Raw genomic sequence first — 22,542 nt, 5'->3', positions numbered from 1 at the left:
TCCCCCACAATCCAAAGACATGTGGGATAGGTAAAATGGTAACCCCAAATTGCTCTTAGGTCTGGATGTCTGCTTCCAGCATTCCCATGACATGACCCTATACTTGAGTTTTGAATATACTGAGATATAGACCGTGTGACAATTTTGTTGAACGAAATGGGAATCTGCAAACAAGGGATCTGAGAGATGATGCATATTTGGGTTTAATTGTTAGACTACTTTTTACATCTCTAAATATCTTGTTTTTAGACAGATTAAGATGAAAAAAAAAGAATAATCGTTTAGTTTCAAAAAATGTATGGGAGACAGTATCAGACAACTGAAAGATGAACAAAGGGGAACTAAAATACACAGTGTTAACAAACTAATTAATTAATGCGTGTCCATGGTAACTGATGGCAGGTGGGAAAGCTTGTAGTCTCTCCCTTTCTACGACTACATCTGTCTCTGCATGGCAATGCAGACATGTAGAAAAACTGTATCATCAGCATTCATCTGGATACTGGAATTAAGACAAACATTTGGCAAATCATTTACATACATAGAAAATATAAGTGGGCCTAAGATCGAACCCTGCAGGACACCTGCTGATAAGTAAATAACACCTGATTGATGATTCTTCACTCTAAGTTAAAAATGATTCTAAAATGATTCTAAATTATTCTATGATTCTAATTTTTTTTTTTTCAAAATTATAAAAGTGATTAGAAAGGAAACCGATTTATAATTTGTTCTGCAACAAGTTGTTTGGCCACCTTGGAAACCACCGGCAAAATACAAATAGGTCTGTAGCTGCAGGTGGATAGTCGATCACCTAATTGCAGCAGCTAATTTCCACACATTTGGGAAAATTCCATGAATTAAAGAAAAAAAATTTGCATAATCCAATCATCCATAGAATTACAACCATATAAACGGTTGACTTCTCACCAAACAGCCTTAAAGTTAAAACTGCTATCAGACTAATAATAGACTAATAAGCTAACAAATAAAGGTATATTAAGAAAAGAGATATAGCTTGGAAAGTGAAACAGTTGTGTTTGTTAACTTCAGATACAAGAATACAGTAAAAAGAAAGATGTAGTTGGTAAAAATTTATTCCCGTTACCAAGTAGCATTCTTAAAAAAAAAAAAGTAATAAAAAGTATTAGTGTACTTAGGACAATAACATTGAATAATATCTACGTAACTGCATAATAGACTCTAATAGACTGTACATTTTTCAATCATAAAATCTTTGTAACATAAAAATACAGTAGACCATGGGAGAAATAATAAAGAAATAAAATCAGGTGACATACAATACAATTTCAAAAGGTAAACTACTGTACATAAAGTGAAGATATGCAATTTTGATATGAATTACCATATTTTTAGAGCTACACTTTATTAGTAACTAACTAAACTAAAGAACATACTGTAAGTTATAATTTTACTCAATTAAAAACTAAAACAACAGAATATAGCAGTCAGTAATTTTACCATATTTAAAACTATTTTAAAAATAGTTTCAAGGGACAATAAATTATTGTGACAAATACATCCCATGCTTGTTTACAAAATTTGTTATCATACCATTAACAACACAAACAAATGCATTTGTATTTTGACTGCAGACTAATACACTTTTGAATGCAGGGAATCACTGTGGTGAATCAGTAGTGCTTATAATTGTATCTATTGCGGCACTAGGCTGCATCTTAAAAAAAAAAAACTAAAATATTACAGTACCACAAATGCCACAGGCATAATTAAATTTTAGAACGTTTGTAATAATTTCTATATGCAGTGTTATATATTTTTTTACACATCATTTTGCACCTTTGGCTTTTTTAAATACATGCATGCACATTTACAAATAATTTGTACAAACTAGCAAACTGTTGCATCCAATTTAAAGTTTAAAGCTTAACATCTTATCCCCTTTAACAGCTCATTATGGGGGTGGGGAGTACAGCAATGGAAATAAAAAAGTGTGCTTTTTTACTTATGTCAATCTAAAATGGAAGGTGTAGTACAGTAGGTGCAGATAAGAAATGTTTGGTTGCTCGACATGCCCATTGGAATATCTTAATGAATGACAGGTGGAGGTTGGCCACCTTGTGTTCGTTCACTCCCCACAAAAAGAATTCAACACATTTTTGCCTCTTTACAGGCTGAGCATAAAGAAGGCCTCATTGTCCGGCCTCAGCGGGTTTTGTTGGGGCGGTCCTGGTGGAAGTTGGCTCAAAAGGTCCAAGCTAGTACAGGGACTGTGGGGTACACTACAAGCCCCTTCAGGATTGCCACGCTCTTCGATGGGGCTCCCACACATCCTAGTCAGGCTTTGTATCCGCTGCCTCTCTTGGGCCTGCCTGGCACGGTTAGCGATGTATCTCACCCGGCTTTGACTCCGTGAGGAACTCCTCCGCAAAGGGGGCGTCTCCTCCTCTTCCTGTCCATCTTCAGAATCGTTCCTGCACTGAGCAAAGTCTTTACTAGTGAGGGGTTCCACATCAGTGAGCCTCTTGAGCTGCTCTGTTAGGTCATTCTTGGGTTTTCTAAGAGTTTTCCCTTGTTGACGGCTTGGTCTCACAATAAAACTGCGACTAATGCTGCGATACTTGCTCTCAAAATTACAGGTGATGTCGTCTGACGTGAGATCGCCAAGACTCTTGGATTTCGAGCAGCTGTCCATGTCTTTTGCCGAGGGGGTGGTTGACCTTCTGGAGCCAGCAGAAGAAGCGAGCATGGATGACTGCTTTAAGCCCTCCATGTACAACCTGCTCCATGTGTGGCGCCTCTGCATGAGCCGGATGGGATCTTTCTCCGCCACCAGAGGCCTGGGTTGTAACTCGTCCTCTGGCTCACACATCTCACCGTCCCGAAGGTTGGGGTTGGACTTGCTCTTGATGACACGCGAGACATTGCGTGCTGCAATGGTCGACCGAGGCTGGCTTGTCCTGTTGGCCAGGGATACTTGGTTGTCTGAGTAGTCCCGGGCAGCACTAAGACAGGTAAGGCTCTTCCTGGAAAGGTTAGGCAAGGATAAATCAATCACAGTGTCATTAGACGAAATGCTGGAAGACGATGACACACTATCCCGATGGCTTCTGTGGTCGAGTTTGCTCCAAAGCCTGTCGTTTAAAGTGGCATCAATAGAGATTTCGGGGACCACTGATGGGCTATCTGCTTTTTTTACTGCCTTCATTTGTCCTTCACTTTTGGTCCTTCTGACAGGGGTCCTCAGTCCAGTTTGCATACTTCGTCCAATGTCTCTGTCAAACACCCCCTTCAGTGGGTGAATTCTTTGAGAGCTCTGAATGGCGGTTCTTTCCTTTACAACATCTATCTCTGGAGTCTGTCCTGTTTTTATATCAGCACTGTTGGGGTCAATGACAGCTTTTTGCACAACCTCGCCATTGTCCTTGTCTGGCAATGGGGGCGTAACACATCCGATGTCAAGGTAATTTGTGGAAAGTGAAGAGTTGATGTGGCTGATCTCCGAATCCTTGCCATTGGTGTTATATGGACCTATACTCTTAGTAAGTGCAAATGATTTCACAATGTCCTCATTATTTTTAAAAGGGCTGAGATTTTCCCCATTGGAAGATGTTGTTATTGCTATGGATGGTGAAGAAAATGTAGTGGATGGACAATGTGGTGAGGTATCCACGGGATTTTGTGTAGAGGTCAAAGGACTGCACCCCTGAAATTCCTCAGTAATGGATTCCAGATATGAGGTGTTCAGGGATGGAGTCAGACTCTGCACTTCAGGATTTTCTGGAAGCACATGGCAAGCAGAAAACAATTAGGTATAAATAGGGATATAATGACAATTATAACATTTAAAGAGATTAAAAAATAAACAATGAGACTGCAAAAAGTGTATCATGAATTCCATCAAGACCAACACACAAATTAAATAATGGATTTTTTGACAGCACATTTACAGAAAAACAACAAGGAAAAATAAAGGTGAAGTGTGTATTTTATGTACTAGTTGTGTCACTAATTATTGTCTGCCATTGGTCAGAACACAACGCAGACCACCCTTACAATCACACCATTGCTTGAGTCAATTCTGCTGTGTCAAAGCAAAATCTTGATGGACCCACAGTGACATGGTATTTATACTTATAGGGATATCAATGTACAAATGGCTTAAAGTCTCTTCATATTAAATTTGTATAGGAGTTTTTATGATGAAAAAATAATACACACTTCAGCTTTAAGCACAGTTCATCAAAACCAAATATTTGTAGACAAATGTATTGCAATAATGTAACATGCTTTATCTAAAATTGGTCCCAAGTAATAAAGCTTTGCATTTATATAATAACTAAATATAATACAATGATATAAAAAAGCAAGAGACAAAACAGTACATTAATACATTTAAGATATTAATTATATTTGGTATATAGAGTATGATCCTTCAAACTACATGGTGCAAAAGTGAATTCACAAGTCAACAAAACATAAGGCGAACACAGGCTTGGGATTCAGAAAAGCTATGCTACTTATGTTTTCAACATAACATTTTCATTGTTCCTATATTACTTGGTCTGGACATTGCATAAGTATTGTGTAAACAGAAATGCTTTAAGGCATCATATTACAAGCCTTTTTCTTCTCGTAAATCCTCACTCACTCGAGTAGCATTAAGTCTTTTAAGCAAGCCATTTATCTAGAAGCAATGTAAATATCAAGGCTTTAGACCAACAATTGCTGTTTAGTAAAGTGCATGATGTTGAATATGACACACCTCATGATGAACAAAATATTAAATAATTTCAAAGAGTAAGGAAAGACAAACCTGCTTAGAAAAATATTTTTTACCTGGTAATTGGTCAGCCCCTCAGTTTTGCACTAAGGATAGAAAGCATGCAAGAAGGAAGGAAAAAATAGGCATTTTAACAGGATAAGTGCAGAATGAAACAGAAGGACTTAGTGTAAAAAGGAAGGAGATGGTACACCAGGAAAATGCACGGACAAAACATAATACTTTGTTCAAATGCATATTTACAGATATGCAATAAAGAATGTGGGCATGGGAAGGTTAATGTTTAAAGATCTAAATAGTTGTGATTACTAGGAAGGTTTAGCACCATTATCACGAGGAGCTGAGAGTCTACGATATAGATGACACCTTCAGGAATAGAAAAATGTAGCTGCACCCATTCATCCATATGTCACATGATAATCCCACAAAACCCAAATCAACACGCAAGAACATAGTTAGCCAATATTCCCCATGTAGAAAACCCGTGATTTTAAGACCAGCCCCAGTGGTAAAGAGCCAAGCACCTGGTTTGGATCTGCTCAAGTGCATGGGGGAGAGACACATCCTCACTCCTTACAGAAGAGTCTTGTGACTCTCACAGTCTTGTGACAGCTCTAAAATCAGTTACATTGATGCAATAAACAAATAAAAAACATATGCAAAACATGCATAGTTTTTCTAGAAGTGTCCCCACACCCACAACACTTGATCAGTTAATTTCAATCACTTTTCATTTGTGATTTCTGGATTTCGTATAGATAGATAGATAGATAGATAGATAGATAGATATACAAGGGTATAGAAAATACCCCCCCCCCTTAAAGCAGTCACATATTGTTGCTTTTCAGCCTGAAATGAAGACGGACACAGTTTTTGTTTTATCCATCTGTATTCACTCAGTGCAGCTTATAACATCCAAGTGATAGATACAACACCAACAGGTCTCAAAAAGCTAAAAATGACTAAATCAGGTGTAGGCAATCATCTTCTCAATGGCACAAAAAGCCTTTTGACTTTCAACTCAGTGATTGGGTTATTTATTTATTTATTTATTTATTTTTTCTGACATTTTGGTGTTATAACTTTCACTTGAATGTAATAAGTTGTATTGAGAAAATACAGCTGGATAAAACTAAATATGTGTATGAGCTCAACAATTTGAGACATTGTTGAGATCTCTAACAGTAATTGCTCTCCATTCAAAATAAACAAACAAAGATTTTTGCTATGGGAATTTAAGATAATTTATCATTGTAATAGATAGTAATTAATATAAGTGTTGGTAAAACTTTGCTCTACAATCATTGTGTCAGATAACGATGCCCCCACTGTTACGATGCAGCTACATTTAAATGGTTTCAGGATACTGATTTAAGGACACAGAAACAGAAAATGGTGGGTAAATGTACATTAAAATGAGTCAATATCTAACAGTAATGCTTAATATTTAGTGTTCTTGTTACTGTGACAAGATCCCATTGATGACATAGCCCAGTTCTTGTTGGGATCAGCCTTCAACGAGATCCACACTATCCACAAGGTCATTGGTTGCTATTTGTTGGGTTCCATCACAACATACTGAAATCTATCCTACTTTGGTACTGGCATGTTCAAAAACATCTAACAATAAACACCTTACCAGCGAAAAACAATGGGGATTTACTGCGGATCTCCTCCATTTTCTGAGCAAACATAGCATTCATCTCACGCTGCAGTGTCCCCGTGGCCCGCTTTCGGTTCTCCACTCCCAGTGTCGGGAATATGGTGGGTAGATCAATACTGGTCAGACTATCACAGCTGCTAGAGTCACTGTCAGATAATCTGTTGATGTCATTCACAGATCTAGTCTCGTTGCAGTTGCTGCCATAGTTGAGTGGGGCAGGGCATTGCCAACAAAGACTAGTTTTGCTGTCTGGAACTGGGGTGGATGGAGACCGAAAGAGTCGGCGTGGAGCACTACATGAGCGATCATTTCTGACACTGGGGTCCTCAGTGGGGTTAAGGGGTTTCGCAGCCAGTGTTTGTCGGACCTTTGCCCTTGATCTAGGTAAGGGTACAGGCTTGGGCAGAGCCTGGGGGTCTGATTTGGGCTTTAAATCAGTTTGGGCCAAGCCTTGTGGTTTGAGAATGGGCTCTGGCTGAACTTGTCTGGAAAGTGTTGGAGACCGAGACACCCTTTGAGGTCTGAGGGGAGCAGGTGTGCACTGGGTAAAGGTGGTTGTAACCTTCCTGTGAAAATCTGGACTCTCCTTGGAGCCAATTACACACTTTATGCAATTGGAAGTCATCCGAACCCGCCCAGAGCTGTTGATAGCAACACGGGCAAATACACCCGGCTTCTCATCCAGTGGATCCTGGAGTCGCTGCTTGTTGGCTCGCTTCAGTGGTTCACTCATTGCGCCCCTGTTTTGGAAAGGTGTAGCACAGGGCTCTGGATAAAAGAAAGTACTCTTACCTTTACTGTCGTCAGGGTGAAGCTGCCCGTTGGTGCCTTGACCCCATGATTTTGCAGATGCAGTATCTCCATTGTGGTGGACAGGTGGCCCCTCTTCAGATTCCCGCTCCTCACTGGCACCCTCCGAGCTGCAATCTTTTGTGTCAATACAGATCTCAGGGAAGCCCCTCTTGACTTTGGGTTGGCCCTTGGTCGGGGCGCTGGCTGTGCGGCGCAGGAGGTGAGCACCGAAGGTGCTCTTACGGTTGAGAAGAGCAGCAGCATGGCTGTCGAGAGATGCCTGCTTTGGGTTTCTGTGAAAGAGTCCTTTTATACCACTGACTGCTCGAACCTGCATTGGGACATTGGAAAAATTGGAGAATCTAAGATATGGCAAATGGAAGCATCTAAATAAAATGAAGTGTAGAACCTTAACTAGGCTTAACAGGTTGCCAGAGATTCTTCAAACAAATTAACTAAGCAAAAACTGCTGACCAAACCACACTGATACCTTGTGCCCATCTGGAAAAATTTACAAATCAACTTTCCATTTAAACAAATTAACAAATCAAAGTTTCCATTTAAAACCAACCCAGGGTCACTGGAAATGCGTGCTTGTGTTTTTAGTACGTTGCATTAAGTAAGAATTGCTTCCATTCAGAATTCAGAATATTTTGCAGGGAACTGTGCGAAAATAAGCTTTCTTAAAGGGGGGGGGGGGTAATAATGGTGTTTCATGTATGCAGAGTTGTTCACAGTGTTAAAGAGATGGATTTTCATGCTAAACATGGCCAAAGTTTGAAACAATAATTAAGAGGAATGACTGAGAATTTCTGTGCCGAAAATCTTACTTCCGGGTTGGTACAAGTTTCGGCTGTTTTTTTTTTCGATTGTGGATCTAATGACGTAGACGAGATCGGAATTCCTTATATGAGCATTTCTCCCAGAAAAGCGTGCCAGCACACACACATTAGAGGAGAGCAAAAATCGTCGTCAGCGCTGCATAGGATTTGTTCAAGAATGCCTCCAAATAAGTGCATTTTTGGATTTGACGGAAAGTTTACAGTGTTCAGCTTCCCCAAGAACCCAGCATTACATGAACAGATGATGCAGTTTGTTTTTCCGGGAGCTCTGCTTTTTCCGGAAAGAATCGGAAAGCTGTATTTTTCTTTTACAAATATGATAAAACTAAAGACTTTTTGGATATATGAAGGATGCAGTACTACTCTATACTACTCTCAAGATTAACATGATATTAGGTGTGTGTTATGTACCCTTTAATCAAATCTCTGGCCCTGTAAATCTTTGTGTGAAAAGGAATAAAAGTTGTTGGAGTTTAACTGCCTCTAGTGTTTAACTAGAAACTGTAGCAATTCATAGGTTCGTTTTGCAGAAATGTAAGTTGATGCACGTGTTTCCAATGAGCCTGAGTAGTTTAAAAGCATCAATCCATAAAAGCTGCATTTCCCAAATACATTATAAGCCATTGATTTCTACAATCTAGAGAAGCTTATGATGCTTTGGAAAATACAGCTGAGTTTAGTGGCCAACTAATCACACACTGGGCTGGTTTAAGCTTTTCAGCATAGTATACAGACAACATTTTAAGTGTTTTATACCAGCATATGATCAACATCATTTGATGAGAGCCATATTATGAATGATAATTTGCCAAGTAGTATTCACTATTCACAATTTGTCAGTTAAGTTCTTTTCTAATCTAATGCAAAAGCTTAAAAGTCTTTCCATTAGAAAGCAGTGACAATTTAAATAATAAATGTTATCAAAGATTTAGCAGAATTATGAATTAACAGCCAAAATGTGGGTGATCAAACCGGACCTTTAAACATGAAGATGCAGACAATGTTGGGAATTTGTGGTGGTAGTGTTATGAAGTGGGAAATGTAAATAAATGTCAAGTGAAAGGTGACAGGACATTCATATCCAACCATCCCTGATAAGAAATCAAATAAAAATGACACTGGGTGATATATTTTAATGATAAAACAGTTTAGGGGGTGCCAAGCTTGTTTGAAATGGAGAATATATCAAAATCTTTATTATATAATCTTAATAATTAAGTATAACTATATTTGAGGCATATTTAGTCAAGTAAATTAATAAATAAATGCAGTCAATCCAGTCTTTTACTGTTTCGCCCAGTGTCATTTCATGAACTATGTTCAAGTAGATCCATGTGATCTTCAAAGTGCTGTCAGCCATCTGATCTCCTCACTAATTATGCATAAATTAAGTTTATACATTTGCTTGTAATTCTATTGCATTTATGCTAAACTACAACATTACAGCAACCAGCTCTCAAGAATAACATAACATATTTCTTTGGCTCAAAAAATATTTAAAAATACCTGCTAAAGTCCAGCAGACCCTCATAATCATGGATAGGAATAGAAAGGATGTAACACTCTTCACAAAATAAGATCAACGCATCTCTCTCATGGACTCTACAGCTTGAGTGCAGTGTTACTGCGGAAAAGGCAGCCAAATCCCTATCATGGCCCTTAAATTCCCTGAGTTAAGTGAAATAGGAGTGAACACTGTCGCCTGCTGTAGGGACATTGACACTGGATCTGCTTTAGGGGTCAATGAGAATGCAGCCAAGGGAGGAAGTCACAATTATGTCACAACTCATTGTGTATGAGTTGGCATGGTGAAGGCTAACAAATGAATCAGGGCTTAGCCGCTCACTGTGGGGGGAGGGCGGGGTTCATAAGGAGCATGCAGGGTGCTGATTGGGTCTCACTACACCTGAGTTTTGAACGAGGATCCTAACAATTTCCTGCCTCTATAGGCAGCTTTTGGACTAAGATGGGTGCACTGAAATCACAAACATAAGAGAAAGAGAAGTAAGAAAAAAGAGAAAGAGGGAGAAGGGGAAAAGAGACATACTACAAAAATAACATTTGTTGTTGACGCTGAATGTTTAGGGCACAAATTATGGACAAAAGCATGATATAATTCAGCCGTGAGTTTACAAAATCATCTGACACTTTGTACGAACACAGTTCAAACTGGCTTTTTTATATAGCATAAGTGGCACAAATAAAAAAAAAAGAAAAGAAAATGTTTTAATTAGATTTTTTTTTTTAAATAAAGCTGATAGCATAAAATTATTGTAGATAAAAAAAATAGCTCGATACAGATCTGAATTTGTATATGTAAAATATACAAATTTATCCATAACTACAAAACAATTTTAGTCCCAAATTAGCCAGCTCGACTGATATCAGAACTTAGTGTGAATCTGCAATCATGTTACCCATTCTGCAAAAGATTACATGTAATTTTGACATTTAACAAATTAAAAGTGTAATGTTTTTGCTGTTATTGAATATTCATTGCTAAAACAGAATAGTATAAAATAAATCAAGATTTTATTCAGACCTGTTACGAACCACATATGAAATGAATAAAACAGTTCATATAATTTCTTATAATTATAAAATATTATTTAACTAATTTATTTTGAAAATTTGAAATTTTACATTTCATTTGTTGAAAAAGAAAAATGTAATGACTGTTTTCAGGTCCCATTTTATACTATATTTGTGGAAAGTGCTACATATGAGTGTAAATAACTGAAAAATAAATAAATTAATTAATTAATTAAAAAAAAACATAAAATTGTGGCTTTAATGTGGTAGGTAATGGTGACGAGAGTTACAGCTCTCTGCGCACAATACCACCAACATTTTTTTTTCTGTTAACCACACAAAGTGCTCACCTTACTGGTGATGTCATTCACTGCAACATGAACAAAGACGGAAGCTTCCTCCATGCCTTCCAAATACACATGCCGGTAGCCTTACAATCAAATATACGCATACTGATTAAGGATGCACTCAACATAAAAAAACAACAACATATATTGCAAATGCCTGATATATCACAAAATACTTTTTCTTATATAAAAATAAGTGTAATATCTAAATGAAAGTTGGTACCAGGAATCATGCTGTTAAAGGCAATGGTCCTCTGGCCAATAAAATCTTGGCCAATCGGGTCATGATCCCAAACCAGGAAGCGTATAAGAGCAACCTCTGGCATGTGAAGAGTGAAGACAAGAGTTTCCTCCCACATAGGATTAAATCCTGAAAGAGAAAGAGAAACGAATGGGAATATAAATAGGGTCCATTTATGCAGAAATAATGGAAAGGAAGAAATAATTGGAGGTATCAGAATATTCATATTCACTTGCCTTTTTCATTCTAACAAATTTACCTGCTTGACCTTTCGCACACCAGATGCAATAGTCTACTTAACTGAAATCGCTTGCTTCAGAAAGACTGAATAACTTAAAACTGCCAGAGTACCTTTACACCCAAATGCTATTCTCTTGGATTTGTCCATTGTATTTGACAGCAGCTCTAGAGTCCTTCTTGGACAAAAAAGTTATAACACGCAAGCTGACAAAGATCAGTTTCAATATCATGCACCCTATAGCATCTGTGGTCCCACAGGGCTCTATCCTTGGGCCAATGTTGTTCCCTTTTCACCCAGTGTCACTATAAAAATCAACCCATCCAAGAATTAGTGGTTAATCACAAATCCTGTCCAAAGTGATCGCCATTACAGCCACTTCACGTTTCAAAACATACAGGAAATGAGCCCATTTCCAAACCTCTATTTCACCTAGACACTTTCTCAGGGTTATCTCTTTACAAGATTGCATCTACACGTCCCTCAATAGTCTATATTTGACAGTATCCAAAAAATGTTGGTACCCTACATGTGTCAATTATAACCACCCCTACTGATTAAACCTAGCCTCCGCTTTTCAAATAACATTTAATGACACTTCAAATCTCAGTGTCACTTTCCTTTTTTATCTTTAGCTACGGGACCTCAATGCCACACTACATGCACCTGTGAGTCACTTTAGTAAGAAAATTCCTACAAAGAAAATAATTGAAAACGTAAATGTATTTCGAGCTCATTAATTATTGAATTGTTTAGTGGTACAGGTGCAATATGAGGTTAGATTAAAAAAATTAAAAACACACACACACACACACACATAAAACACTCAAAATAACGGTCTAACAGTTTAATGATACTTTAATGACCAATCCCCCATCAGTTACAGGTTAAATGAAAAGCTGTGTTGTTGTTTGTGTACGTAATATAAAGTCTGTTAAGGGTTATATCTCTCTCACCATTGTCATCAACCACCCTGGTTTGCTCTTTGCAGCAATCCACTGGTAGACCGATAATCTCCACTTCCACAAATGGGTCGATTATCTAAAGAAGAAGAAAAAAAAATTAAAAGAGCTTTAATATAATATAAAATCAAATTGGAATTGTCGTTACAATACCTTTTAAAACATCTCAAAGTAAAAAATCCTAAAATAAATATAATTCTGTATCCTTCATAAGCAGTGTATTGTGTACTTTTATTATTTTGGCTTTATGATGATTTGCTATTGTCCAGTGATTGTATAATTTTCAGTGACTGATTTCATTATTATCAGATTGTGAGAAGGTCTGATTACATGCAGGGTGTTTAAAAAATGAACTGCATTTACTTTAGAAAATATTATTATTATTGTGCATGAATCATTATTGCACATTATTCTAATAATATAAAAAAGCACAATCTTTAATCAAAACTTTTTTTGGATATCATAGCTTACCTTTCACAGTCCTTTCAAACCTTAAATAAAATTGAATAAATTGATAAAACAAAGTCCTACTTCATTATTCCTCACCAAATATTCAGTTTAAGGCAGAAATACTTCACATTATGGATGTTAAATTCATTGTTACCACATTTAAAATATATTTCCATGCATATTTCTATGTTACCAACCATGAACTGCACGAATCATAGGTATTTAAATTAGTCCTCTCAGTATCAGTCATAATGTGAAAACTTGGTAACACTTAATTTTAAGGTTCAATTCCAACTACGACTTTTGCCTCAAACTCTTAATTTGCTGCGTATTAGTTAGTAAAGTAGTTGTTAAGTTTAGGAACTGGGTAGGATAAGTGATTTAGAATATGGTCATGCAGAATAAGACATTAAAATGTGCTTTATAAGTACTAATAAACATGTTAATAATAGGCATGCTAATAAGAAACTAGTAAAAAGTGAGAATTGGTCCCTAAATTAAAATGGTCTTAACTTACATTAAAGGTGCTGTAGGGAACTTTTGTAAAAAAAATATTTTTTACATATTTATTAAACCTGTCATTATGTCCTGACAGTAGAATATGAGACAGATAATCTGTGAATAAATCAAGCTCCTCTGGCTCCTCCCAGTGCTCCTATTGCCATTTGCAGAAATACATCGCTCCCGGTAAGAAACAACCAATCAGAGCTGCGGTCCGTAACTTTGTTTGTGTTCAAAATGTAGAAAAATGTATATAATAAGCGAGTACACCATGAATCCATTTTTCAAACCGTGTTTTAGCTTGTCCTGAATCACTAGGGTACACCTATAATAAGTGTTTATATTCGGACTATTTTAGATTGCTTCGGGGATACCGCGGCGGAGTAACCCAGTACCTTTGTGATTCTTCATAGACATAAACAGAGAGAAGTAGTTCCGGCTACAATGTTCTTCCGCAAGACGCAAGCAGTTCTGTTTATTAACCGCTAGAAAAGTTCCCTACCGCAGCTTTAAGGTGAATTAAATTTCAATAAGAACTTTAAGGAATCTAATGCATGTTGTTATGTTTCACTTCTGTAGTGTGAGTTTAAGAAACATTAAACCCAAAATAAGCTTCAGAACTAAAAGGAAAAGCAGCATGATTCAGAATAATTCTGGAGTTATTATATGTTCTGTTGTTGCTTGCAGTGTATATGGGGTTTAAATCGAGGTGGAAATCCACAGGTTCAGTGAAATCAAGTGAGTGACAGCTTTAGTGATTATAATGGGATTGAAAATGTTCTACTATTATCATCACACTCATTTTCTATGTAATGTTTGAATACCAGTTTTGCTTTACCTCTCCTCGGTCCCCCAGCATGGAGTCTTTCGGCTTGGGTAATTGCTGGCCACTGATGACCTTAAGGACCAATTGTTTTTTCAACCGACCTGGTAAAGGATCCTCGGCCACAGGATTAAAGGAACCTGCAAGAACAACGAATTCTGTACATACAATTCTATAATAATATCATAACTTTACTTTTGCTTGCTAATTCTTCGATTCTTAGACTATGATTTCAACTTGATCTATTACAGTTTTTTTCAGTCGCTAACAAGCATTTTTCCAAGCAGTTGTCACATTTTCAAAACTCTAAACACAATTACCACAGTATCTGTCTATTGTGGCCATAGCATTCACACATTTCATGTCGTTTTCACACAGTATGGAGTCATTGAACACATTTCCACAATGCTTACATTTTCTGAACAGACAAGCTATACCTCCCAACAAAATTATGGATCGTTTTTGTAGTATTTACAAATGTTAACACACAACATCCCACAATAGCAAAAACAATGTTCCAAACCTTAGATACAGTATAAAAACATCTGCTTCTGCGATGATATCAGTTCAAAAACAAATTATCTTAGCTGATTTATGTTGTGTAAATTGGGCAAACCACAAGTGATTCCAATCCGGCTTAGACTCAATGGCAGGGGTTATTTTTTTCTATTACATTGACACTTACACAATAAAAGGAGGACTTTGAAGAGTGATATTTTTGGAAACAGAAACAGAAAAAGACAAACACTGTAATGTATGGACGAGGAAAAGTAAGAGCAAGGGGCCCAGTGAGAGGAGCAGGAGCAGTGAGAGATGCAGTGAGAGGAGCAGTGAGAGGAGCAGGAGCAGTGAGAGATGCAGTGAGAGGAGCAGGAGCAGTGAGAGGAGCAGTGAGAGGAGCAGGAGCAGTGAGAGGAGCAGTGAGAGGAGCAGTGAGAGGAGCAGGAGAAGTGAGAGATGCTGTGAGAGGAGCAGGAGCAGTGAGAGGAGCAGGAGCAGTGAGAGGAGCAGGAGCAGTGAGAGATGCAGTGAGAGGAGCAGGAGCAGTGAGAGATGCTGTGAGAGGAGCAGGAGCAGTGAGAGGAGCAGTAAGAGGAGCAGGGGCAGTGAGAGGAGCAGTAAGAGGAGCAGGAGCAGTGAGAGGAGCAGTAAGAGGAGCAGGAGCAGTGAGAGATGCAGTGAGAGGAGCAGGAGCAGTGAGAGATGATGTGAGAGGAGCAGGAGCAGTGAGAGATGCTGTGAGAGGAGCAGGAGCAGTGAGAGATGATGTGAGAGGAGCAGGAGCAGTGAGAGGAGCAGTAAGAGGAGCAGGAGCAGTGAGAGATGCTGTGAGAGGAGCAGGAGCAGTGAGAGGAGCAGTAAGAGGAGCAGGAGCAGTGAGAGGAGCAGTAAGAGGAGCAGGAGCAGTGAGAGATGCAGTGAGAGGAGCAGGAGCAGTGAGAGGAGCAGTAAGAGGAGCAGGAGCAGTGAGGGATGCTGTGAGAGGAGCAGGAGCAGTGAGGGATGCTGTGAGAGGAGCAGGAGCAGTGAGAGGAGCAGTAAGAGGAGCAGGAGCAGTGAGGGATGCTGTGAGAGGAGCAGGAGCAGTGAGAGATGCAGTAAGAGGAGCAGGAGCAGTGAGAGATGCTGTGAGAGGAGCAGGAGCAGTGAGAGATGCAGTAAGAGGAGCAGGAGCAGTGAGAGATGCTGTGAGAGGAGCAGGAGCAGTGAGAGGAGCAGTAAGAGGAGCAGGAGCAGTGAGAGGAGCAGTGAGAGGAGCAGGAGCAGTGAGGGATGCTGTGAGAGGAGCAGGAGCAGTGAGAGATGCAGTAAGAGGAGCAGGAGCAGTGAGAGATGCTGTGAGAGGAGCAGGAGCAGTGAGGGATGCTGTGAGAGGAGCAGGAGCAGTGAGAGATGCAGTAAGAGGAGCAGGAGCAGTGAGAGATGCTGTGAGAGGAGCAGGAGCAGAGAGAGGAGCAGTAAGAGGAGCAGGAGCAGTGAGAGGAGCAGTGAGAGGAGCAGGAGCAGTGAGAGATGCAGTGAGAGGAGCAGGAGCAGTGAGAGGAGCAGTAAGAGGAGCAGGAGCAGTGAGGGATGCTGTGAGAGGAGCAGGAGCAGTGAGGGATGCTGTGAGAGGAGCAGGAGCAGTGAGAGGAGCAGTAAGAGGAGCAGGAGCAGTGAGAGATGCAGTGAGAGGAGCAGTGAGAGATTGTTTTTATTTTACCCCCCCCCTTTTTTTATCTGGGATTTTTGCTGTTGTTGTTTTTTGGTTCAGAATGCTCGTATGTGTTTCATGGATATTTTGTTCACTGTAAGCAATACTGTCAAACCTTTTCTGTTCTATCATACCGTGTTTCTACTGTACCTCCTGCAGTAAACAGTAAAGGAAAAAAAATAGCTTTTTACTGGAATGCTTTTGAATGTGAACATTACTGTATATTTGGACATACAGTTCCTAACCAAGAAATTTAGTGTAAAACAATGAATTTGCATGTTTTGCATGCAAATACCTGTAAAGCTGAGACTGAAAAGTCTATGCAGTTTTTGTAATGTCAACAATAGCCATTATTTTGAAACCTGGTGTACTTTGATTGACTGCATGTACCTTTTGAAGTGAAAACAAGTGTTATTCTTTGACAGAATAATTTAATTTTGAGTCAGATTTCCAGTGTTTTGGTAAAGTTGGTGTGTGCAGAGAAAGATGTGTTCTATTTTGAAATGAAGACTTAGTATATATTTAACAAAATGTGTTTTTGAGAAGAAAATTATCCATTTGGCCAATTGTGTTTTGTAGGTGTTAGTCTGTGTTAAGAGTTTAGAAAAAGTATCTGAAGTATGGTTAAGTGCTTGTTAGCGATTGAAAAAAACTGTAAATGCTCCCTAAATTAATTCTGTTACAATATGTTATGTTAATTTATTTGATAAATGACACAGCTTTGTACTGGAATCTACTATTATAATGCATGCAATTTGTTGATATTAACACTGAAAAAAAAGGAGCAAACTAATAATGTAGATACTCACCTTCACACATACAGTCAGGTTTTAGGATGTAACCACAGTTGCCATTGCAATGAAATTTGGCTCTGTTGAGCTGCAGCACTCTGCCCTCTGTCTGGTAGTTCAAAGCCACTGCATAAAAAAGCCATCAAAATTCATGGACTATTATAGGATTCAATTTTACAAGAATATATCTGATGTTAGGGGCCAGTAGTCCAGTAGTTTCTTCCAAGAACTGAACCATATTTTCATATTTAAAACACGTCAGTGAAGCATTGAACAGCAGGTTCCCAGTATGTTTCAGACATACTGTTTATTCCTGGTTCCTCTATTAAACATAAATATTTGTTTGTGTGTGGACTGGCGTACCCAGATGGCAGCCGGCGTTCCAGAAGGGCTGTGGGTTGAAGTTGCTGGAGTCCACGCGGTAAGGGGAGGGGTAGATCCGCGAGAGCTGGTGCTGGTTGAATCGCATGAACTGCACCGCCTTCTGCTGCATTAACTGATGGGCCTTGGTCTCGCTCATCGAGGACACCTGCCAGCCGCTGCTGCCCACTGCAACACAACACAACAAACATGCATTAGATGTGACAACATACACTGACAGAAACTGACCGAACCACGATCATTTGAACTGATCAGAACTGATCAGCTGGAACCACATTTATAGCGCACTGATCAATTGGTGTGTTAAGTAAAAAAATAAAAAATTTGGGGGGTGTTATGCACATTGACATGTGGATATGTAAATTTAAAGTCTATTTCGGTTTTTAACTGTATTTCAAAAATATGTAAAAAAAAACAAAAACGTCAAATAAAACAGTAAAATTCCGCAAAATACGTTTGTTTTATAGTGTAGAGAAAGAGTTCCATTTAAAACTAAACAGATTAACAGATTATTAATTTGAAAACTGGAAATAAATAATCGCTTTACAAATAAAAACAATAAACAGCTATACCCGCGCACACACACACACACACACACACACACACACACACACACACACACACACACATATATATATATATATATATATATATATATATATATATATATATATATATATATATATATATATATATATTTATATATTTTTTTTAAATTGAGTTTAATATCAAGACAAGCATTTAAAAACTTTTAAATTGCATATAAAAATAACTAAAAACATGACATCTGATCACAAAAAACTGCACATCTGATTACATGAAAACTGCTTTATATATATATATATATATATATATATATATATATATATATATATATATATATATATATATATATATATATATATATATATATATGAAAAATATAATTGCTGTACATTTTACAATAACATTTTATTTCAGTATTTTCACTTCAAAATGTCATGTTTCATTTAATGTGAATTGCTGTTTCTTTGAAAACTGTGTCCAAGTAATTCCTACTCCAAATGTTTTTTTCAGTGTAACGTCTTTTTAAACTGATTGTAATATACAAATATTAATAATACAAGAAAAAAAAATACATTTCCAATTAATTCTGTGATTGTGTAAGTGGCCCTCCATGAAACCTCACTCTTAGAGCCTAAATAAATACATTCTTGATCATCTTTGTAATTGAGATCTTCACATATGTTTTCTGTTCTTCTCACCTTGGGCCTCAAAGTCTGGTGTGCCCACAGATTTCGTGTACACCAGATCAGAAAGTGCTCTCGACAGCTTCATTGTTTTTTTCTTTCTGTTAAAACAGATAACAGTTACAGACATAAACCAATGACATCAAATACTGACCCACGTTCGTGACTATAACCATGAATTATTCTAACAGTACCTGCTGTGATGCACTGGGGCTTTAGACGCCCCGCTCAAGCTCTCCTGATCCGTGTCTGTATCCTCAAAACTGGAGGACTTCCTCACTTTGCTTGTCTTTTTCTACAGTCAACAGATGGAGTTAAGGTGATTAATTAAGTCAACATGTCACATTTAAGATACAGTCAGCTGGTCATTATCAGAAAATAAAGCCTGAATTAATTACACAGCTGAATGTAGTATTCAGAGTCATACACACATTTGATTATCTCTATTAATCATTCAGTCAGTATGAATAATTGATGTATGCAGAAGACAGATGTATTTTTTAGTGTGCAGTATGTTGTTATGGAAGGAAACATAGTTTGGTTTAGTATGGGTGCATATGCACATTGATCTCTATGTAAAACTACCTTGCGTTTGGAGAAGCTCCCTATGAAAGATTTAGCCTGACGTTTGTTGCCACCAATATTGCCCTCGTCTCCAGTGTCAGTGCTGTCTTCTGCTTTTCCCTGTATTAATAAAAAGATACATTGCAGTGCAAATATGGAAAGTATATACACTAAATATACCAAATATAGTACTTCATCATGACAGAAAAGGTAAAATAAAAGTAATCAAATCTACATTTTGAAATGAAGAAAAAAAAAAAAAAAATATATATATATATATATATATATATATATATTAATTTTAAATGTCTTAAAGTTTGTGTGTGTGTGTTTTTTTTTTAAGTGTCATATTTGTTACATCAGGCTTTTATGGTTTTATGGTTTTATGGATGAACGGTACGGTGCAATTCTGATAGCTTTGAATGTAAACTAATGAGAGCTTTATAACAGATACTTACATAAAATGCATATAAATATCAGTTGTCACTCTTTATATGTCTTATATGCTAGTTTTGTGATCAAAGCGCTGTAGATTTTATTGGGGTGTAATGCAATGCAGTGATGACTGAGAGATTGAGATGAACAACTAAACATTCCCCAAAAGCCTGTTGCATCATATTTTCACATTTTAACATTATTTGTCGGCAAAGTTTTTGCAAATCAAATATAACACAGATACACCATTCACTAGATGGCAGTAGCAACCAATTCATTCATAAAATGCAGTAAATGGTACTTATCATGGAGAGCCGGCTTTTTCTTGCTGGTACGACAAAGGGTAAATGATACAGACTGTTTAATTCTAGATGTCAAGGAGAGGGTGGACATTGGGGGGAAATGCTATAAATGTATAGCATATGGGCCTTATGCATGTTCGCTGGTATCTCTGTGGACCGCTAAGGTCGGTGGTGAGGTGCCTGCTGCGAAAAACCCCTCTGTGTGCAATCTTATCTGTATCAGACCCGAGTCAGTCCTTAAATAAGCACACTACACACTTCTGTACAAGAGCAAAGCTGTCCTAGCTAGAGCACTTGCTGCAGTTTAAATGAGTGAATGGTAAGAGAATGTATTTGGGAAATATGGTATTTCCGTATGATTCTCATAGCAAGCACTGTAAAAAAATAAGTGTTAAAAATCATCAGTGTATAAAATAGTGATTAATTTAACAGTAAACAGACTTCATTGATCTAAATGAATTAATACAGAATAAACTAGAATGCAGTGCAAGCAAAAGTGAATGAGGTCAGTTTGTCTGTAAATGTGGTAACATTTCCTCTCCTGGAAAGGAAGGAGTGACACGTGCGGTGGGTCAAGTACGGCATATTAACCTTCAGCGGTGATTTGTCATGTTTTCCTGCGGGCGGCAGGGCTGCGATGGTAAAACTGTCCGGATCTTCCCGGTCACGAATCTTCGACTCCTTCATGAGGTTATCTAGTTTTTTCTTTGCAACATTTTCCGCCTGCTTCCTGTTCATAGATGTCTGGAAAGGGAGACAGAGAGAGAAGTTTATTCGACTGGACCTCACGGGTGGACTGATGGTCTTTAAAATTACCACTGTAACAACATCTACAGAGAACCATTCATCAAAATATCTAGGTTAGTCCTTGACCTAACTTTACACGCAGAGAAGAAACCATGACAAATATTCACTCGCCAAAATGACATCTTTTATTTTTCCATTAAGGCACTTAAGAGAGAGGAGCTTTCATCCAAAATGCATGAGTGTTTGAGACTTCACTAAGAGCCGTGTGCATGCAGTGCGACTGAAATCTCCTGCTAAAAGAACATGACAGATGTGGAAGGACTTATAGGGTGAATCTTATTAAACTTTCAAGAACATATCCAGGTGATATTTCAGCAGTAAATTAAAACAAATGTTAATTATTAAACAACAACAAAATATATTTTGCATGAAGAAAATGGAGCGGACTGCATGTAATAGTGTATCCCATGATGCAATGCACTCGATTTGTTGAATGAACATTAGCTACTCTTTTTTAATTTAAATTGAAAAAGGAATAAACAACGCACCTCACCATCTAACAATACTTACATCTCCATTCATCAGCTTACAGTCGTCCTCCATCTCGTCAGCACTGTCTTCATCAGACACGTCCCCCTCCTCTGCATTCTCGTCTATATTTGGAGGCAGTTTTTTACCCTATGAACAAACATCCAGAAAACGTGTTTTCACTTATATCTAACACTTGTTCGGTGTAAACGCGGTGGTAAATGATAATAGGATAACAGAAACATAAACTGTCTGTGTTCCAACGGGAAAAAAACCTTCACATTGAAAGTTGTTTGAAGAGTTGGTGTCTTGAGGTGATGAATCCCTATTAACATCTACGCACAAATGCTCGAACGCAAATATGATCAGCAACCAATTCTCATCACATTGTTTTCTCAGTTCTTCAACAAGAGGAACTATAGAAGCCTTAAAATCATCTTATTCTAGAGTCTCAACTACTGTCACGCCAAAACAACAATTTTTAGAAAAGTTACCATAAACATATTTATAGCAGCTGCCTGAATAAGAGCATGTCTGGTCTACTGGCATAGACTTTTGAAGGAAACATTATCGTCCCCTTGAGTACTGAGCTTTCTAACAGCAAACATCTTTAGGCCCAAGGGTCTTCCATCAGTAACAGTGTCTTACAAGACAATTACAACCATTCACCACTTAAAGGTTTAGTTCGTCCAAAAATGAAAATTAGGCTGCGTTTTACTCACCCCCGAGGCATCCTAGGTGTATATGACCTTCTTCTTCAGACGAATCCAGTTGGATGCATCAGGGTTGAGTAAAACACAGTCTAATTTTCATTTTTGAGTGAACTAACCCTCTAAGCTGCTTTATGAGTAAATGCTATGACTATAACTTATGTACCGACTACAGACATGCTGACACTGACAGGGACATTAACAGAAAGAGGCCAGAGATAGATGGAAATGGGTTAATCAATAGTGGATCATCAGAGTAATTCGTTTTAGCATGTGCTGTTGTTTTCTGCTATTATTGGCTTTTTAGATTAGATTAGATTAGATTCAACTTTATTGTCACTGCACATGTAGGTACAAGGCAACGAAATGCAGTAGGCAACGAAATGCAGTAGGCAACGAAATGCAGTAGGCAACGAAATGCAGTCTTTACATTATAGTTTATAGATTATACATTACAGTATACATTACAGTTTATATTGAATTAACACACACTGTAAAATTACCA

General features: G+C 37.9%; 1 protein-coding gene across 3 annotated transcripts in view; it reads right to left on the bottom strand.

The window, feature by feature from the left end:
- Nucleotides 1-1,098: 1,098 nt before the first annotated feature.
- LOC113097250 (1-phosphatidylinositol 4,5-bisphosphate phosphodiesterase eta-2-like) overlaps nucleotides 1,099-22,542 on the bottom strand; it is a 128,844-nt gene continuing 107,400 nt past the window's right edge. For all 3 annotated transcript variants that reach the window (XM_026262467.1, XM_026262469.1, XM_026262468.1), the window contains 13 exons: nucleotides 21,370-21,477; nucleotides 20,644-20,796; nucleotides 19,337-19,435; nucleotides 18,946-19,046; nucleotides 18,767-18,852; nucleotides 17,505-17,690; nucleotides 17,160-17,267; nucleotides 14,172-14,296; nucleotides 12,377-12,461; nucleotides 11,165-11,311; nucleotides 10,945-11,024; nucleotides 7,221-7,551; nucleotides 1,099-3,762 (listed from right to left, as the gene is read on the bottom strand). In XM_026262467.1, coding sequence (XP_026118252.1) covers nucleotides 2,150-3,762; nucleotides 7,221-7,551; nucleotides 10,945-11,024; nucleotides 11,165-11,311; nucleotides 12,377-12,461; nucleotides 14,172-14,296; nucleotides 17,160-17,267; nucleotides 17,505-17,690; nucleotides 18,767-18,852; nucleotides 18,946-19,046; nucleotides 19,337-19,435; nucleotides 20,644-20,796; nucleotides 21,370-21,477 — 3,222 coding nt within the window. In that variant the 3' untranslated portion in view covers nucleotides 1,099-2,149. The remainder of the gene's footprint in view (nucleotides 3,763-7,220; nucleotides 7,552-10,944; nucleotides 11,025-11,164; nucleotides 11,312-12,376; nucleotides 12,462-14,171; nucleotides 14,297-17,159; nucleotides 17,268-17,504; nucleotides 17,691-18,766; nucleotides 18,853-18,945; nucleotides 19,047-19,336; nucleotides 19,436-20,643; nucleotides 20,797-21,369; nucleotides 21,478-22,542) is intronic.

This window comes from Carassius auratus, unplaced genomic scaffold (genome assembly GCF_003368295.1).
Source record: "Carassius auratus strain Wakin unplaced genomic scaffold, ASM336829v1 scaf_tig00216162, whole genome shotgun sequence".
Lineage (NCBI taxonomy): Eukaryota > Metazoa > Chordata > Actinopteri > Cypriniformes > Cyprinidae > Carassius > Carassius auratus.
The sequence above is the reverse complement of the archived record's forward strand: the minus strand, read 5'-3'. Positions and strand labels throughout refer to the sequence as shown.